Source organism: Heloderma suspectum, chromosome 11 (genome assembly GCF_057233095.1).
Source record: "Heloderma suspectum isolate Gila_16-S chromosome 11, 16-S_ref, whole genome shotgun sequence".
In the NCBI taxonomy this organism is placed as follows: Eukaryota; Metazoa; Chordata; class Lepidosauria; order Squamata; family Helodermatidae; genus Heloderma; species Heloderma suspectum.
In genome coordinates, this window is record NC_139468.1 from 19,207,309 (window position 1) to 19,225,280 (window position 17,972).

General features: G+C 46.9%; 1 protein-coding gene across 1 annotated transcript in view; it reads right to left on the minus strand.

The window, feature by feature from the left end:
• Nucleotides 1-904: 904 nt before the first annotated feature.
• The window catches only part of TIPE3 (TNF alpha induced protein 8 like 3), a 73,102-nt gene continuing 56,034 nt past the window's right edge, over nt 905-17,972 (minus strand). The window contains exon 2 of the mRNA XM_084817100.1: nt 905-5,430. Coding sequence (XP_084673226.1) covers nt 4,868-5,430 — 563 coding nt within the window. The 3' untranslated portion in view covers nt 905-4,867. The remainder of the gene's footprint in view (nt 5,431-17,972) is intronic.

Genomic DNA, 17,972 nt, shown 5'->3' on the forward strand with positions numbered 1-17,972 from the left:
TAATAGGAACATGGGGAAGCTGCCTTAGAGTCAGACCCTGGGTCCATCCAGCGCAGTACTGTCAACACTGACTGGCAGCAGCTCTCCGGGTTTTCAGGCAGGAGTTTTTCCTGCCCTGCCTGGAGATGCCAGGGATCGAACCTGGGACCTTCTACATGCAAAGCAGGGGCTCTGCCACTCAGCTATGCCCACTCCCTAAGCTTGGACAATGCATGATCATCCCCTGATTTGGGAAGTGCTGTGGCCATAGTGGTGTAGAGCACATGCTTTGCATTTGGAGGTCCTAGGTTCAAACTCTGGCATCTCCAGGTAGGACTGGGAAAGACCTCTGTCCAAACCCTGGAAAGCCACCCTGTAGATAACACTGAGCGAGACGGACGAATGGTCTGGTGTAGTAGAAGGTGACTTTCTGAAAGCACTAAAATGCAGCAAAGCAATAAAACGATCAAATTTATGCCAGTTTACATGACATTTTGCAAGGCCTGGGCAAAGAGCAAGGTAATGTGCCTTGCACCTGCTGCCCCAAAAGCTAGAGCAGAAAATGCCTGCTTTCTAGTTGCAACCTGCCAAAACTGTACAATGCGATGGAGAACGGGGAGACTTGGAGGATGGTCTCTGTTTATGAAGGGGAGGTTCAGGCAGGCTCCTTTGGGGGCAGAAGAGTATTCATATACTTCGCCCCAAGCCATTTAGTAATGTATTGGCTAGTGTCCAACGTTCTATGTAGATGCACTGAGATGAATGTGACTTAAGAATGAGACTGCTTGAATTCTCATTCATTTCAGTGAGTCTCCTCTACATAGAACTAACATTGGCTACAATCCAATGACTTCTACTTTCCTATAGCACAAGCAATTGTGACAAAGCAAGACATTTTCTCTACAGTTTTTTTTTTTTTAATTTCGTAATAACCACATTTAAAATAAAATAAAAACAGCAAAGAGGGTGGAGGGAGGTCATAATACAGCAAATTAAATTCCAAAGGACAAAAAGTGGTTTAATCCCAAATCATTTAATGCATAATTTATGATAACACAACACACACTGTGTCTGACTCAAAACACTACTGATATTTTGGAACTGATTGTTTTTTACATGTTAACCCACCAATATAAAAGTAAACATTGAATATACAGCATATACCAGCATGAGAAATACATTATACTTCCCTCCTCATTTAAGGCTACTCAAATCTTTTATAAATATAAATGACAAGACATGAGATTCTTTCCAAAAAAATAATCCAGATTTGAATATCAATGTGTGCAAGGTATAAACAGCCTCTCTCCCTTTGTACTTCTTCCCAGGTGCTGCTGTGGGAATTGCTGTATTGAAAGTAATTGTGCATGGACTTGCCCAGACTGAGTAACTGATACTGGCACATTTTGTCCATATTGCCAAACTATAGTTTAGTGATATGTGAACAAGCTTAGAGGTCATGTGCTGCCCTCCCCCTCCAGTGTGGCTGCAAGGAGATTAGAAGGATTCACTTCTATCTTTGAATAGCTGTTGCTTATTATTTATACCAGAAAAGAGTTAAGCATGGTTTACTCAAGCCAGGATAGATCCATGGTTTATAATCCTGGCTTCTTAGTAAACTATGGCTTAACTGTATGGGCATATTGGTTGTGTTTGCACAGAGCAGTAAACCAGGTGTAATGGCCCTAGGAGTGTAACCAAGTCACCTGTAGTTTTAGAGGGGCCTAGAGATCCATAATGCTTGGTCTATGTTCATTATAAGTGCAATTTCCTTGCTAGTGGGCCTCTGAGCATGTGAGATGAGTCAAAGGTCGATAGTGCGGCCTCAACACATTCCATGCTAATGGAAGCTAGTATCTTATCAGGGCCTAGGATGTGCCTGAGAAGTGAGGCTATGTTTATGCTGAGTTATAGGTGGCTGTGCTGGGAAAGTACTGATTGTTTTCCCTCTGAACAAGTACTGTGTATGCTGGGAAAGCTGCAGATGAACGACAATTAATGCTTGCTGCTGTCATGCTGCCTCACTGCTAACATGTATGGTATAAAACCCATTGTACCCCTTGGCTCTGTGTTCAGACAAGCTGTCTGATCCAACCATTTGGTACACCTGTGTGCTGTAAGTACTCAATAAAGTCTCCTTATAAGCAAACCTGGATCTGGCTTATCATTATCTCAACACCTCCAAATCTTAGCAGCCCATGGCTGGGGCAGTACGCCAGAATTTCTTGCAAATCTTGGCTTCTTTGGAGTGTGCTGGTGCATGTAGCCCATTGACTCCTACATGGCTCCTCCCACTAGGGTGAGTGCCTAAACCAGGGGTAGGTGACCTCTTTGGGCCCTTGGGCATATTTGGTAATTTATTTATTACATTTATATTCCACCTTTCTTCCATCGTGTAACTCAAGGTAGCTAGCTAATTTGAGAAACTTTCCTGGGCACCACCACAAAATGGCTGTTATGGGGAGGCTTGTTATTCACAAAGTAACCTGCCTAAAAGATAGAGTACATGGCAAAGGTGGGATCTGAGCCCCAACACACAAATTATGGGCTTTACAATTCCTTTAAGCCCATTTTTCAGTGCCAACAGAAATCTGTAATGTCTCTCCCACTCTCACAAAAGAACGCATGCCTCCAGCCACCTTGGTGGGCACCAAGAAAGGTGTCTAGGGGCACACTGGTGCCTACCCCTGGTCTAAACTAACCAGAAATAGAATGCTCACTGTGACATCCAAACCCGGAAGTTTGGTTGGTCCCAACCAAGCCAGGATTTGTAATCCAGGAATGAACCCTGGTTTACAATCCTGGCTTGTAAAGGGTACAGTAACCTGGCTCCCAGGTTTGGATATTACAGTAAGCTTTCTATTTCTGGTTAGTTCAGTTGCTTGTACCAGCGGGAGCAGCCAAGGAGGAGTGAATAGACTGTGTGCATGAGCCAGGGTTTGCTAGGATCTTGGATTACCATTCTGTGCGAACATGGCCAATGATAAACCGTGATTAGTGCAAACCAGGAATCTCTCCTTGTGACTGCGGTAGAGGTGAAGAGTGTGTGAGCCCAAGGCTCCTCATTCACATAGCATTAAACCATGGTTTAGCATTACATGTGAAATGGGTTAATGCCTCTTTGTATTTCTACAGTTTAGCAAAAAGTAGGTTTTCTCTTGCTCTCCCCACAAATTAATTATCCAGTGACTGAACACTGAAACAAAATGGGAAATTGGCCAATAGAGCCACCAAGGACAACTGACTCATTAGTCATCTCATCAATGCTAGCAGGAGGGAGTTTCATTGTGGGGGATCCCCCTTCTAATTTCCGGAATTTATTCTGTGCCAAGTGACAGAACCTGGGCGTAATCTAGAGCAGGGGTAGGCAACCTGGTGCCCTCTATACATTTTCGACTACAACTCTTATCAGTCCAACCAGCATGGCCAATGGTCAAGGATTATGGGAGTTGTGTCCATAACAGCCATACGTCTGCTGCTACTCCATAATGCCCTTTTGCAGTTTCTTACACTGCAATCCTTACTTGGGAGTAAGCCCCATTGAACTGAAAGGTACTTAGTTCTGAGTTGTCATTTATAAGATTGCACAGTACGTTTTGTTATAGTAGCCTATAGCTTTCTGTTCCCTTATAAACACAGTCATTTTCTAATTTCTAGGCAGATTTCTTCCCAAGGTCCCTAGATTTGGGGTGCTGTGTTTGAAAAATCTTACAGATTTGAAGGGCTTTGGGGTGAAGATTTATGTTAGGAGCTTTCGAATAAGGACAGTTAGCATCTGGCATGGCTGCTTTACTTTTGCTGCTCTCCCCTGGCCCCCTTTCTGTTGCCTCTCAATTCTTGGGGGCTAGGAACACAAGTGAATTGCAACTCAATGCATATCATTATGTTGAGGCTGCAAGATGTTTTCTCAGCTTCTGTGGGCACCTGCTGAAACACCACCACCCTAGAAGGTCTCGCTGCTAACACCTGATCTACACTGCTGGTCCTTGGACTGCTGTCTCCTACTCTCTTGTTCACCTGCCAGTGCTCTTAGCAAGCAAATGATGGGTGTGAGAAGATGGTGAGGCCTCCAGAGTGTCTCTCCTGTCTCCCAACCTGGAGCCATCTCTGCATCGCATGGTGCTCTTTGTATTTTATTAGATGAAAGTGGTTCCCATACAGAGCTGTCTGGATCTTCCAGATGTTGATTTTCAGCCTTCCTCTGTCCTCCAAACAGAACTCTCTGCTTGCTTTGGCACTAACACCACTAATGGATAACAGCGTTGACAATGTCAGGTGTACACAATCTCTCTGTAACTCCCCCTTGAAGAGTCTTGGAGCCATTCTTCAATAACAGGGTCGTCAGAACTTCCCTACTCTTATTCTCAGTGGAAAATGGAACACCTTAAAAAAAGCTTTTAGTTGTCTGCTTGTGTCATGCTTTGCCCTTGTTCCTGGCATATGAAATTCTTCTTTTTCACTTTGGATCAAATGTAAAACAGGAGGTTGTCAAATTTTTAAAGATGTTCAGAGCCCACTCTTTATCTTCATTTTATGGATCCGTTCTATGGTGTAAATGTGGACATCTTTGTTTGCTCTGAGACATGGCTCTTCAGTTTTATTTTTGCAACGTCAAACCCTAACAACAACACAGCAATAATGAGATCACAGCATATAATCATTTTAGAATCCCAACTGCTCTGCATTCTAAAAAGTTCAGTGTATTTGAGGGCCCAAGTTTGACTTGCATCTGTTTTGCTTTTCATTGCAAACTGAGCGATAAGTGGTCTAGAATGAAGATGCTCTGTTTTGGGGTTCTACAAAGGAAGCTTACATTCGTGTTTCTGTTCCATCTCTTTGCTTGCATCTCTTAATTAAGTCTGCTGCTGTTGTTTGAAAAAGGCAAATTTCAAAGGATTTTCTCATCAAGTAGTTTGTTGATTCCCTCACAGATCTTTTTCAGGTGTGGCCGGCATTCTCCGTCAATGCTATAGAGGGCGGAGAGGAACTCCACATCTGCAAAATGGTTGAAGACATGATTGATTCGTGCATGAGACCTGGCTGTCAAGTGCCGTTCTACTAGTTCGTGCACGAGGTCTTTGCACTGATTCAGGAGTCCTGAAAGAACATTTTTATCGAATGTGTACTCCACCTCATAAAAACTGACAATAGTCATAGCTGCTTGGTTCAGCTTCTTGCGGAACTTTTCAACGATCTCCAGCTCTTCTGAATTGAACTGATTGTTTCGGTAGAGGATTCCAATCTTGATGGCTACTTTGATCAAGTCCTTCATTATTTTGTGTGCTTCTTTCTTGTTTTTCATGTGCTCTATTGTCACTTTGTACAACTCGTCAAAGATTTCGCTGCTGGTGTCGTCAATGAGCATATTAGCCATAGTCTTGGTGGCCATTTTGCTCAAGATCTTTTTCTGGGCTTGCAGTGCAAGACTCTTTGAACTAAAATTATCAGGACCTAAGGGGAGTAGCAGGGTTGGGAGATGGGAAAGAGATGAATAAAGGAGAATAGCGGGGGGAAATGGAAGAGAGACAAAAGAGAGAAATCAACTGCAAATAATTCACAGTGACATTCCATAACTAAAAATGCTGGCAAGAAAAGATGTATTACACCAAATTGCTAAAAGAAAATAAATTTCAATCAATATAGGGAAATTTTCTTGACTTATACCATAACTAATGTGATCCATCACAAAACCAGTGCAGGCAGCAAAGAGACGTTCTTGACACAACCCATTTATTTACTTGTTTTAATTTTTTTCTATGTCATTATCAATTTATCCAATTCTTGCATAACAGTTTTACTGATAGACATGAAACATTTACTCTTTCAAAACCAGGTGATGTGAAGAAGGGAGGAGGAAACCTAAAGGGGAGGGAATGGGGGCAGAAGAGGCGGTGGGGGCGGGTTTTCTGTTTGTTTTGCATTGGAAAATGGGAAAACTTAATGCATTGTTAATAACAAAATGTTGGTAGTGACCTATAAAACTGTTAATGGTTTGGGATCAGGATATTTGAAGAACTTCCTCCTCCGAGATGCATCTGCCCACCCACTGCATTCAAGAACTGTGGGCCTGCTGTTTGTCCCCCACCTTTGGAGGTGGGGTTGGTAGAGACATGAGAGCAGGTCTTTTTGGTAGCAGCCCCCAGTTCACTGAGCTCCATCCTGAAAGAGGTTCAGCTACCCTGCTCACTGATACCTTTCAGATGCTCCGTCAAGAGCACTGGCACTCTGGGTCTAATTCCTCCCCCCTCCTCCTGCATGTACTGTACTGTTCCTGCTTTTTATGTTTTTATATGTTATCCTATTCATCCATCCATCCATCCATCCATCCATCCATCCATCCATCCATCCACCACATTTCTATACAGCCCAATAGCCAAAGCTCTCTGGGAGGTTTACAAAAATTAAAAACCTTAAAAAGACAATATTATAGATAACATAAAAACCATTTACATACAACATATAAACAGACAACATACACACATGCACACACACGGTGCTGTATTGTAGGACAATGTCCTCCGAAGGCCTAGTAGTAGATTTAAAACAATTGCAATACAAATGGAAATACAAATTAAAACTAAACACCAGGTTAAAAAAAATAACAAGACAGATCAAATCAGTGAGGTTTAAACTTAAGCTAATCGATCAGGGAAGGTTAAGCAAAACCAAGATGTCTTTAGAGCCCTTTTAAAAAGAACCAGAGAGGCAGCCGGACAAAGGCTCCTCTTTCATCCTTCACCCCGTTGCAACTGCACAGCATTTCACATTTCAGCTTCGAATTAGCTTCTGCTGGGATACACTCGTGATTTACTGAGGGCTTACCTAACAGACTCCACCGTGCCCATTTTCTTGCCGTTATACTTTAATGCACAGCTGTTCAGTCCTGTGAGCATGGGGGGTGCGACACTGCAGTGGCTGTTTTGTATTTTAGGGGTTCTGTTGTGTCTTTCCATCCCTCGTTAGGTAAAAAGTGGGTGTTCTGTGCTCCTTCATTTCCATGCCATCTGTTTGTCAGTTCCCCAGCCTGAGACTCTCGCAATGGTTCACACTCCCAAGCATGCGTGGTACGTGCCTACCCATCACTCCAAAATGGTAGCCAGAGTGAAGCTGGTCCTCCCCCAAGAACCCCCTCCCAGCCCTTGGGCACTGAGTCCAAAAGCAACCACTGTGAAGATAGGAAGTTTCAGAAATGTGCGAAAGTGTGATTAAATAAATGAAAATGCCTCTCTGTGTCCCTGTAACTGCGCAGCTGCGAAGGGATGGGGGGAGTAAAGGGGCATCACAGAATGACGCAAGCACTATGCACACCTACAACATGCCCACTGCAAAATGCGAAGTTGGTCTGGGGAAGGGACAGATGGCTCGCAATCATGGGGAAACCTGCAGCAAATGAAAAACATCACAGCAAAATGCCTCCTTGGAAATCTGCATTTTCTGGGAGAAAATCATGGATGGCTGCGAAGTGGCGACTACATCGTCTGTCCCGAGGGACCTTGACTCGCAGCCACCCTGGAGTAAAAGGGTCGTGTAGATGGGACCAAAGATCGGGGGGAGGGCAGTTCCACAGATGTGGGGCCACCAGTGAACAGGCTCTGTTGCTGGTGGCTGCCAACCAGATCTCTCATAGCAGTCTCTGTGGGTGAACTTAAGGTCTGGGTGGGTTGTTGGGGTTGGGGGCAGGTAGGCAGTCCTTCAAACAACTTGGTTCCTTTAGAGCTTTAAATGTTAGAAACAATGGAAACCATTGGTGGAGCCTAGAAACAATTGGTGTCATATGAATATTGAATACTTACTGGGTTGGATCCAGGACCTGCCTTCTGCAAGAGGAAGGGGCCTTCCTTTGCACTCAAAGAAGGCCCTCCGTTTGGTTTTTGGGGCTCCCCTCCTCCCACAGCTCACCCATTCAGCAGGGTCTCCTGACTCTCTGTGTAGCATTTTCAGGGGGCTGGAGGGACTGCCATGGGAAGGAGGGGTCGGGCAAGTCCACTTCCACCAGTGCAGCTGATCCAGTTTGAATCTGGATCCAGCTCACTGTTTTGTAGTATGAAACCCAAGGACTGCTTTTGTCAGCCAGCACCACGTACGACACTGTTCCCTTTTCCCTCCCTGCCCTTTGAGCACTGCTAATACTCAGCTCAGCTGCTAAGCGTGGCACGCAATCCAGAAACTTGGAATAGCTGACGGGCAGCTTGAAAGGCCATCGATGCAGGAGCGGTCACGTCTATGGAGAGACCCATTTTGTGTAACCCAGCATGCTCCTAAGGTGCGTACTCCTCACGGCAAATGTTTGAGAGGAAGATAGGAGAATCCCGACATTTTGGGGCCCACTTCTGCTGGGCAAGCCGCCAAGACTCCACCTATGGGCAGAAATGAAAATGGGGCCAGTTGGACTCTCCTAACCTTAGGGATGAAGAAGAGGGGAAGTCTATACTGGCTCTTCAAGCCATACTTTTTCCCCTCCTTCCCTAAACAGCACAAAAGCTTATGGAGGATTCAAAATGGAAGAAAAGCTTCTGTAGGTGGTGAGAATTGGTTAAGAAGAATCAGCACTGAACGGAAGGCAGCCACAGAGAGTTTGCTGTGTCCAGGCTTGCGGAGAAGAGAAGCTCATTTTGGTCACTGGGTGTCACTATTGCTTCAAACTTAAAGGGCTGGCAGCTGTGTATTAGGGGCACCCCCCTCCCCAAGCCACTAAGGGTGCAATCCTATGCATGTTTAGACAGAAAAAGTCCTACAACTCCTAGCATTCCCCAGCCAGTCATACTTATTTATGTGTAAAGGATTCATTTATTGTGAGATTAAGGGTGCAATTCTGTGCATGTTTAGATAGTTAAAAAAAAAAGTCCTATAACTCCCAGTATTTCCAAGCCAACAGTGCTGGCATGGGAATGCTGGGAGCTGTGGACTTTTTTCTGTCTAAACATGCATAGGATAGCACCCTAAAAGGCAATACCTTATTTATTTATTTATTTATTTATTGCATTTATCTCCCGCCTTTTTTCCTCTTGCAAGGAACCCAAGGCGGCTTACATTATCCTTCTCCTCTCCATTTTATCCTCACAACAACAACCCTGTGAGGTAGGTTGGGCTGAGACCCTGTGACTGGCCCCAGATCACCCAGTGAGCTTCATGGCCAAGTGGGGACTAGAACCCGGATCTCCCAACTCCCAGTCCAGCGCTCTGGCCGCTACACCACGTTGGCTCTCAGGACCAACTAAAATGTTGTGAAGTAGTGAAGCAGCTTTTGAGTCCCGCCTCTCTCCAGCTGAAATGCTTGGTATTAAGCCCCAAAAAGGCGGGGAAGGGGGAGAAAGAAAAATATATTGCTGAGTATGGTTAAAAAAAAAATCCTAGCCTTCAGTTTGTAAGATGGAGTGGGGGAAGTGTTTCACAAATTAATTTTAGGGGCGTACCTAAAATCATTGAAATATAAGGACTACTTCATTTTAGCCCACTTCTCCTCCATGCCTCATAAGGGACCTGTGTGTTCCAAGTGATGCTAGAGACATAACCAAATGACTGCTGAAATTGTGAAGGGAGCGCAGCCATCCTTTGTTTCTCCCAGTAGCCTTTCATGCAATCCAAAAGCATGATTTTTTTGTGCCCAGCACAAGCTAACCTCGTTAAATCTCCTTAATAACACCGCCTCTGCTCCATCTCACACACTGGAGACGAGGGCTACCGATGTCTCCAAAGTGTGGCTTTAACATGCTGAAACTCCCTTGCACCCCCCACCGCACTCCCCACCGCATGTTGTCCATAATTCCAAGAAAAAAAAAATCCACCTCCCCACCCACAATCACTCATGCAATGGGGAAGAAAAGGCAAAAGGTAAAACATGTTGCCTCTAATTTGGCTCCTCAGGATGCTGAGCTGGGTGGCCAGTGCCAAACGGCTACCATTAGCCCATTGTGGATATCACTTTCAGTCAGGACCAAGCCAGCCATGCGCCATTCACACAGCTGGCAATGGCATGGATGTTTGTGTGTGTGTGTGTGTTTTTAAAGTGTAAATAGCAAGCGGATCAGAGCCTCTGTACGGGGATAAGGGCAACTGTTAATCATTTGCCCCTGTCATGGGTCCTGCGCCTGGATTGGAACCCCCCTCACCTGGTATTTGCATTCATTTATTCATTACATGTCTATCTTGCCTTTTCCTCCAAGGAGTCCAAAGAGGTGTACATGATCCGCCTCTCCCTTTTAATCCTCAAAACAACCCTATGAGGCAGGTTAGGCTGAGAGTGAGTGACTGGCCCAAAGTCACCCAGTGAGCTTCACGGCAGAGTGGGGACTAGAACGGTGGAGTGGGGACTAGACTAAAGTCCCAGCCCATCAGTCTAACCACTACATCGCACTGCATCAAGAGGAAAGCAAGCTTCCATTGCCACCTTCCAAATAAAATGGGTGGTCACCAGTAATACTGATGATCAAGCTTAATCTTAGTATCTATAGCATTTCTAAGCGTTCGAGGCACTTCACGCGTATTATCTTGTTGTAATCTTTACAATGACCTTGTATGTTCAGTCAATGTTATTGGCCCCCATTTTGCAGGTGAGGAGACGGAGGCTTGAGAGAAGGTGGTATGCACAAGGCCAGCGGGTGAGTTCATGGCAGAGTGGGAGATTCGAACAGGAGGTTTCTGCTCAGCCACTACGCAATACCAGCCAGTGGAGGCTGGTGGCTCCGGTGTCAGTGGGGCGGTGAATCCGCTCTGGGTTTCAGTCAGAACTCTAAATAAGCTATTCAGCAACTTGGGTATAGCTCCTTTAGAGTTCTGAGTGAAACCCAGAGCAGATCCAGTGCCCCACTGACACCGGAGCCACCAGCCTCCACTGGTACCAGCTCTCGCAACGATGACCGAGTTTGTGGATCACTTTTATCTATTACAAGAACGGCACGGGAGCAACAGTGCCATTAAGAAGCACCAGAAGCTGCCTTAGCCCTTTGTTCCTTCCAGCTCAGAAGGCATTTTCTGTGGCAATGGCTCTCTAGAGCAAGGATGGGCAACCTAGTGCTCTCCAGCTTGGATTGCAGCTCTCACTATCCACAGTCTGCATTGCCCCAATGGTGAGGGATTCTGGGAGCTGTAATCCAAAACATCTGGAATGCGCTGAGTTGTCTACTGCTAGTTTCAGACAGGTGCCTTTTCCAGCTCTGCCTGGAGATGCCAGGGATAAACCTGGAACCTTTTGCAGGCAAAGTTTGCGCTTTGTCGCTGAGCTACAGCCTGTTCCAACACAAACATTTTAGGGTGTAATTCTATTGATTGCACCCTTGCAGCTCGGGATCCTCCAAACTTGGAGGCTTCTGAGATTCCTATGCCCTGATAGGCTGAAGCCGCCAAGGCGGCAGGAGCGGCGGAGGCAGCGATATTCATCTCCCCATCCTCCGTCTTTGGTGATCTTTGCTAGAAGGGCTTTTGAGCCCATCTGGCGAGGGGCTTTGGAAGGGGAGGGAAGGAGGCCAGGGGAGGCTCTGGATATCCCATATCCTGGCCTCTCTGGTCTCCTCCCCTCCCTGCCCACTGGAACACCCCTTTACTCCTTCTCCAAGGTTGCTTTTCCAACCTTGGAGGGCAGCTGGCACGGTTCTTTCCATGCTCACTATGAGCCGTCGGGGCAGGGGGGTTGGATCTCCGACTCCCCCTTCCAAGGCTGGGGTGCTCCCTCCAACCTTGGAAGGGTTTCTCCAAGCAATCCTATAGTTCCTGGGACACTCGCCCAGGGACCATAGGATGGCTCTCTAAATTTTTTTTAATGAAGGCTTATATGAGGTTAAAGCATTGCCTTTCATCCCCAACACTGTAGTCCAATTTATATTTGTGATCTCTTGCAACTCAACTCCTTTTAAAAAAGAAAAAGTTGACAAGCGACAGATGTAGGCAGTACCTCTGTTCCCTAACATAGCTGTAAAATTTGGTTTGAGAATTCAAATAGATCAATTTTGAGTTTAGCTGTTTACTGCTTGTCAATTCTAAAACAGTCCAGTATCTATTTGAATATGCTTGAAGTTTTTTGGGGGGTGGGTGGGTGGGAGTGTGTGTGTGTGTGTGTGTGTGGGGTTAGAGAAGACACAGCTGTTGAAGTGCTTCATCTTCAGCACGTTTCTGATCATCTAAACAGATTAGGGAAATTATTTTCAAGACAGAAAAACGGCAACAACCACAACCATTAATAAATGGTGTGTCTCAACTCTGAATGCAAATTTGCTTCATTTAGAGATGGGTCAGAGTTTTCCCCCAAACTGTCCTAACCGTACAACTTTACATTCCCAGCACAACTTGGCAATGACAATGGTGTTTGATCTGACAGAGGCAGTGGCTCCGCTGAAGAAACGCGTGCTGGGAAAATATGAGCAACACAGCTACTGAGCCACTCAGTGGCAAATAGGTTGGGTCGGGACTGTAGGTTATGTTTATGGATCTCAGCCCTATACATTTTCACCCCATCTCAAGCTACCGTTGTCACTTTTGTTATTTTCCCTATGACTGGCTCCTGGGCCTTCTGTGGAAAGGTCAAATCATAGCCCTCTCATGGACAGAAGTTTAGGTAAGAATCAACATGGCCCTAGACGGCCCTCGGACCTTGCCTCAGTTATCCACGCACTAGTCACGTCCAAGCTGGACTACTGTATTTGCTGTACGTGGGGCTGCCTTTGAAGATGGTTCGGAAACTCCAGCTGATGCAGAATGCGGCCGCCCGAGTAATGGTGGGGGCAAGGTGATTTGATCACATAATGCCTATACTGCACCAGCTGCACTGATTACCAGTGTGTTTCCGAGCCTAATTTAAAGTGCTAGTTTTGACCTTTAAAGCCTTGAACGGTTTGGGACCAAGTTACTTGAAGGACCACCTTCACCCATATCAGCCTGCCTGCACTTTAAAATCAGAAAGAGAGGCCCTTCTCATCTGCTCACCCATGAGAGCAGCTAGGTGGGTGACCACATGTGAAAGGGCCTTCTCTGCAGTGGCCCCACACCTTTGGAACAAGTTGCCATCGGAGGTCCACCATGCTCCGTCATTGCAGCCTTTTAAGAAGGCCTTGAAAATGTATTGTTTTATTGTGGCCTTCCCTTGATATGACTGCTATTGTTGCTGTTTTTGCTGTTGTTGCTTTTATCACTATTTTATTGTGTTTATGTCTTCATTTGCCTCCGATGACAACCTCCGATGGCAACTTGTTCCAAAGGTGTGGGGCCACTGCAGAGAAGGCCCTTTCACATGTGGTCACCCACCTAGCTGCTCTCATGGGTGGGCAGATGAGAAGGGCCTCTCTTTGTGTTTATGTCTTCATTTGCTTTCGAACTGTGGTGCTGGAGAAGACTCTTACGAGTCCCCTGGACTGCAAGGAGGTCAAATCAGTCAAGCCTAAAGGAAATCAACCCTGACTGCTCATTGGAAGGACAGATACTGAAGCTGAAGCTCCAATATTTTGGCCACCTAATGCGAAGAGAAAACTCCCTGGAAAAGACCCTGATGCTGGGAAAGACTGAAGGCAAAAGGAGAAGGGGACGGCAGAGGATGAGATGGCTAGATAGCATCACTGATGCAATGAATATGAACTTGAGCACGCTCCGGGAGAGAGCGCAGGACAGGAAGGCCTGGCATGCTATGGTCCATGGGGTCACGAAGAGTCGGACACGACTGAACGACTGAACAACAACAACAACAACAATGTCTTCATTGCTTTTAATATTTTAATTGTTTTTATGCATTTTATTGCTGTGAGCTGCCTTGGGAGGGCTTCTGCCCTGAAAGGCAGCTAAGAATTTTTTAAACTAATAAATAAGTAAGTAAGTAAGTAAGTAAGTAAGTAAATAAATAAAAGATCAGGGCTGGGCAACCTGTGGTCCTCCAGATGTTTTTGGACTACAACTCCCATCAGCCCTAGCCACCATAGCCAATGGTGAGGAGTCATGGGAGATGCAATCCGGCTACATCTGGAGGGCCCCAAATTACTCACCCCTGTCCTAGCTAAATCAATTAGGGTGCAATCCTATGCATGCTGAAACAGAAAAAAGTCCGACAACTCCCAGCATTCCCTAGCCCACCATGCTGGCTGGGGCATGCTGGGAGGTGAAGGTCTTTTTTCTGTCCAACATGCGTAGGATTGCACCCTTGGAATAGAAGTTCTACATGCCTTGGAGGGACCTGACAGATAGACAGATAGACATGTTTGCTGGAGCAATACTGCTAGCCAAAGGCATCGTCTTGCAAAACTCAACATCCAAAACCACGCTGAGCATTGACACTTGGGTTCAAAGACCTCCTAGCTCTGGCAGTCCATGAAAAGATATTCTGCATGAAATTACAAAAAGAGTTGGAGGGGGGAATGCAAACAATTTGGCATAGCTTCCTCGAACTATATGTGGAATAAAAGATCTGTGCCAATAACAACTGGAACATACCACACCACGCAAGCCAATAAACAACTACCTCATTTCTCTTTCCTGTTCTTCCCCCCCCTTGTTGACTTCCCCCTTCTCTGTGTCCCCTTTCTCACTTTTCTACATGAATTGAACCAAAACAACCAATGTGCACCAAGTAAAAAAACACAACACAAAACTGCAAAACATAAGAGTTGGGAGGGAGATAGGTTGGGAGGTCAGCTGTACAATGGATCGGGTGTGTGTGGTCCTGCATAGGGATCTTACGTGCTGATGCTCCCCCCCTCGCCACCAGGTGGGTGGGGAGGCACTCCTTGAACTAAGGGCATCTAGTCTGGCATGGGCTGGCATCTCTCTTCTCCCCCCTCTGTAAATCTGAGGGGGGGGGGCAGATCTGGCCTCTGAGAAAGACTGGCAAAACAGACTGGATTGAATCGAACCTTATGGAATTTCCCATCCCTAACCTACCGCTCCAGAGCTCCAGTGGGCATCAGCCACCAATTGAGATGCTTTTCCTGTAACAAAATAAATACGCATTATAAAGCTGTGGTACTTCAACACAGCAGCAGAGGATCCAGAAGAGCTCTGCGGTACAGATGGGGGGCTGTGGGGGTGTGTGGAGTAAGGGAGAGGACGGGGAAGTCCCGTTGTACTAGCAAGAGCTAGTTTTGCCTTGTGCACGCATTGGTTTCCGCTGGCACAACGTCATATTAGCGCTGGCAGAATGCCCCAGTTGGAAACTACCCTGAATAACAACAGCAAAGAGCCACACAGCAGAAAAATTCTGCCTCTCATGTGATTCTTCGAGGCACGGGAACCCTGCCCCAAACAGCCTCCAATGGAACCGCCCCTTTGTTCTTCCCACGGGAGAGCTTGCGTTGCTGCTGTTGCTCTTATGAGATTCAGAAAGCTTGTTTATTTGTGGAATAGGGAGGGGGTGGCAACAACCACACAAATAGCTGCCTAGCAACCCGGGTGCTGTAGTCTTCCCTGGCTGTGAGCAGAACCAGCAGGAGAGACATGCGCTCGTAAAAGAGCAAGTACTGCTGTGCCACTCTGAGAACGATTCTCTCCATCCTTCTTTCAGCAATGAAGGTTTCAGGCTCTTGTCTGCTCGAGCAACATTGCGGCAGTGCTTGAGAAAATGAAGGTGTTAATCACACCCAAACTGGAGCAGGGGGTAATGGGTCAATGGTGGCCTTTCTTGGGCCAGACTAAGCTGGCAGGCTGCAAGGTGCCAACCTCAGCCTCCCATGGGAAGCTCCTCCGTCCCACAGGAATGGTGTCCAGACGGCTTCTGCCCATGCTGCAGGTTCACAGAATCACAGAGTTGGAAGGGACCTCGAAGGGTCATGTAGTCCAATGCCTTGCTGATGGAAGAAACCCATCGCGACAGCATCCTTGATAGACTGCATGCTCAGCAACAAGCCACAGGTGCAAGGAGCATGATCGCCTGCATCCAACAAGGGAGAGGGACATGCAGAAGCAATCTTCCTTCCTTCCACATGGCAGAAACGCGTCCCCATTTGCATCACAACCCTCTCCCAGCTCCACTGAATTGGATGGGCGCGCCTGTTGGTGGAAATGAGCACCAATGTCCCCCAACTGGTTACGCGTGAACAGTTGCTTGCCTTGAACTTCAGCTGGATCGGGGCCAGCACATTTGTTGGCGAAACACACCGCCGAGAGTGCTGCAAGATGTTCATGGTGTCAAGAGGGATCGCTCGGCCCGTCTTTATTTATTTATTTATTTATTTATTTATTTATTTATTTTATTGCATTTATACCCCACCTTTTTTTCCTCTTGCAAGGAACCCAAGGCGGCTTACATTATCCACCTCCTCTCCATTTTATCCTCACAACAACAACCCTGTGAGGTAGGTTGGGCTGAGAGTCTGTGACTGGCCCAAAGTCACCCAGTGAGCTTCCATGGCTGAGTGGGGACTAGAACCCGGATCTCCCAGCTCCTAGTCCAACACTCTTGCCACTACACCACACACTGGCTCTCACACCACACACCCGTCTGAGAGCCTGTGAGGTTTGGTGGTTAGCATGTCAGACTAAGGCTGCTTGGGTTCAAATCTCTACTCAGCCATGAAGCCCACTGGGTGACCTCAGTCACCATCTCTCAGCCTAACCTACCACACAGGGTTGTTGTACTGGGGGAAGCCATGAATGCTGCCTTGAGTTCCTTGGGGAAAAGCTGGGATAGAAACATACTAAGTAAAACCTGCATCCCTCTCCCTCTAGTGCAGGGGTGAGTGGCCCGAACCCGCAGGGCCGCTTGAAAGCCCCTGCCCCCTTTTTTTCAGCCCCTGCCACCAAGTTGCTATTGCTGCCAAACTGCTGTTGAATTCTGGTGAAGGGGCAAAGGAGCTCTCCGCTCTCAAATAAAGCATGTAGGGAACACAATTTTGCACTCTCCTGGGGCTTCCAGGAGCATGATTATGCGTCAAAACAAGGCACATGCTGTCCTCACACCTTGTTTTAAAGTGAAAACCACTTTTTTGGGTCACTGTTGAATTGCAGCCAAAATTCGGTGGCAACATGGCAGCAGTGATTTTGGAGGTGGGGGAGGAGTTCAGCCTGTGGTGGGTTCCAGGGCTGGAGAATTGTCCCTGGACCCTTTGAAGTTGCCCACCTTTGCTCTAGTGGTTGTCCCATGTGCCCTTACTTACAGATTGCACGGAGCAGGGATGTCAGAGAATTCCGCCATGGATCTCGGTGAGGCCGAATGCCAGTGCATTTGGCCTCCCGAAATCCATGGTGGACAAAGCCCCCCCCCCCCCCGCGAAAGGTGCGTGAAATGGGACACCTACTTGCTGCCGTTCGCACTGACTTGTGAATGGTGGCCGCGGCCGCCATTCGCTCCATCACTATAGCCATGATAGGCTATGTAAATACTTACGTAGCCTATCATGGCTAACACAGGGACGCCATTTGTGTCCCTGCGGAAGCCGTGATAGGCTGCACAAGTATTTACGTAGCCTATTATGGCAAAAAAAAGGGAACGTAAATGGCGGCGGCTACGGCGGCTGCCATTTGTGTCCCCCTTTTTTTTTGCCATGATAGCCTACATAAATATTTACGTAGGCTATTACGGCAAAAGAGGGGCGCAAATGATGTAGTGGCTGCCATTTGTGTTCCCTTCCCCCCCCCCATAATAGGCTATGTAAATATTTATGTAGCCTATCACGGCAAAATACAGGGACACAAATGGCGGCGGCTATGGCAGCCACCATTTGCGTCCCTGCAGGCTGCCCAGCGGCCGGATGTCTGGCTGCGGGCAGCCCCAGCCGGTGGCTCTATGGAATCTCCGTGGAGCGGAGCCGGCCAGAGAGAATTTCGGGGGGAGGGACGGAGTGCCTCCCCCCCACCGCGAATGTCACCCTTCGAAAAGGTAAATGACTTTCGTACATCCCTAGCACAGAGGTACAAAACACAAGAAAAACTGCATAGTTGTCTGTCATAAGTCTGACATATGTCAAAGACACTTCCCTGAGCATTCCATGGGCAGCATGACAGGAGATCACTGGAGACAATGGAGCCCTATGAGGAGAGGATGAAAGAACTGGGCATGTTTAGCCTTGAGAAGAGAAGACTGAGGG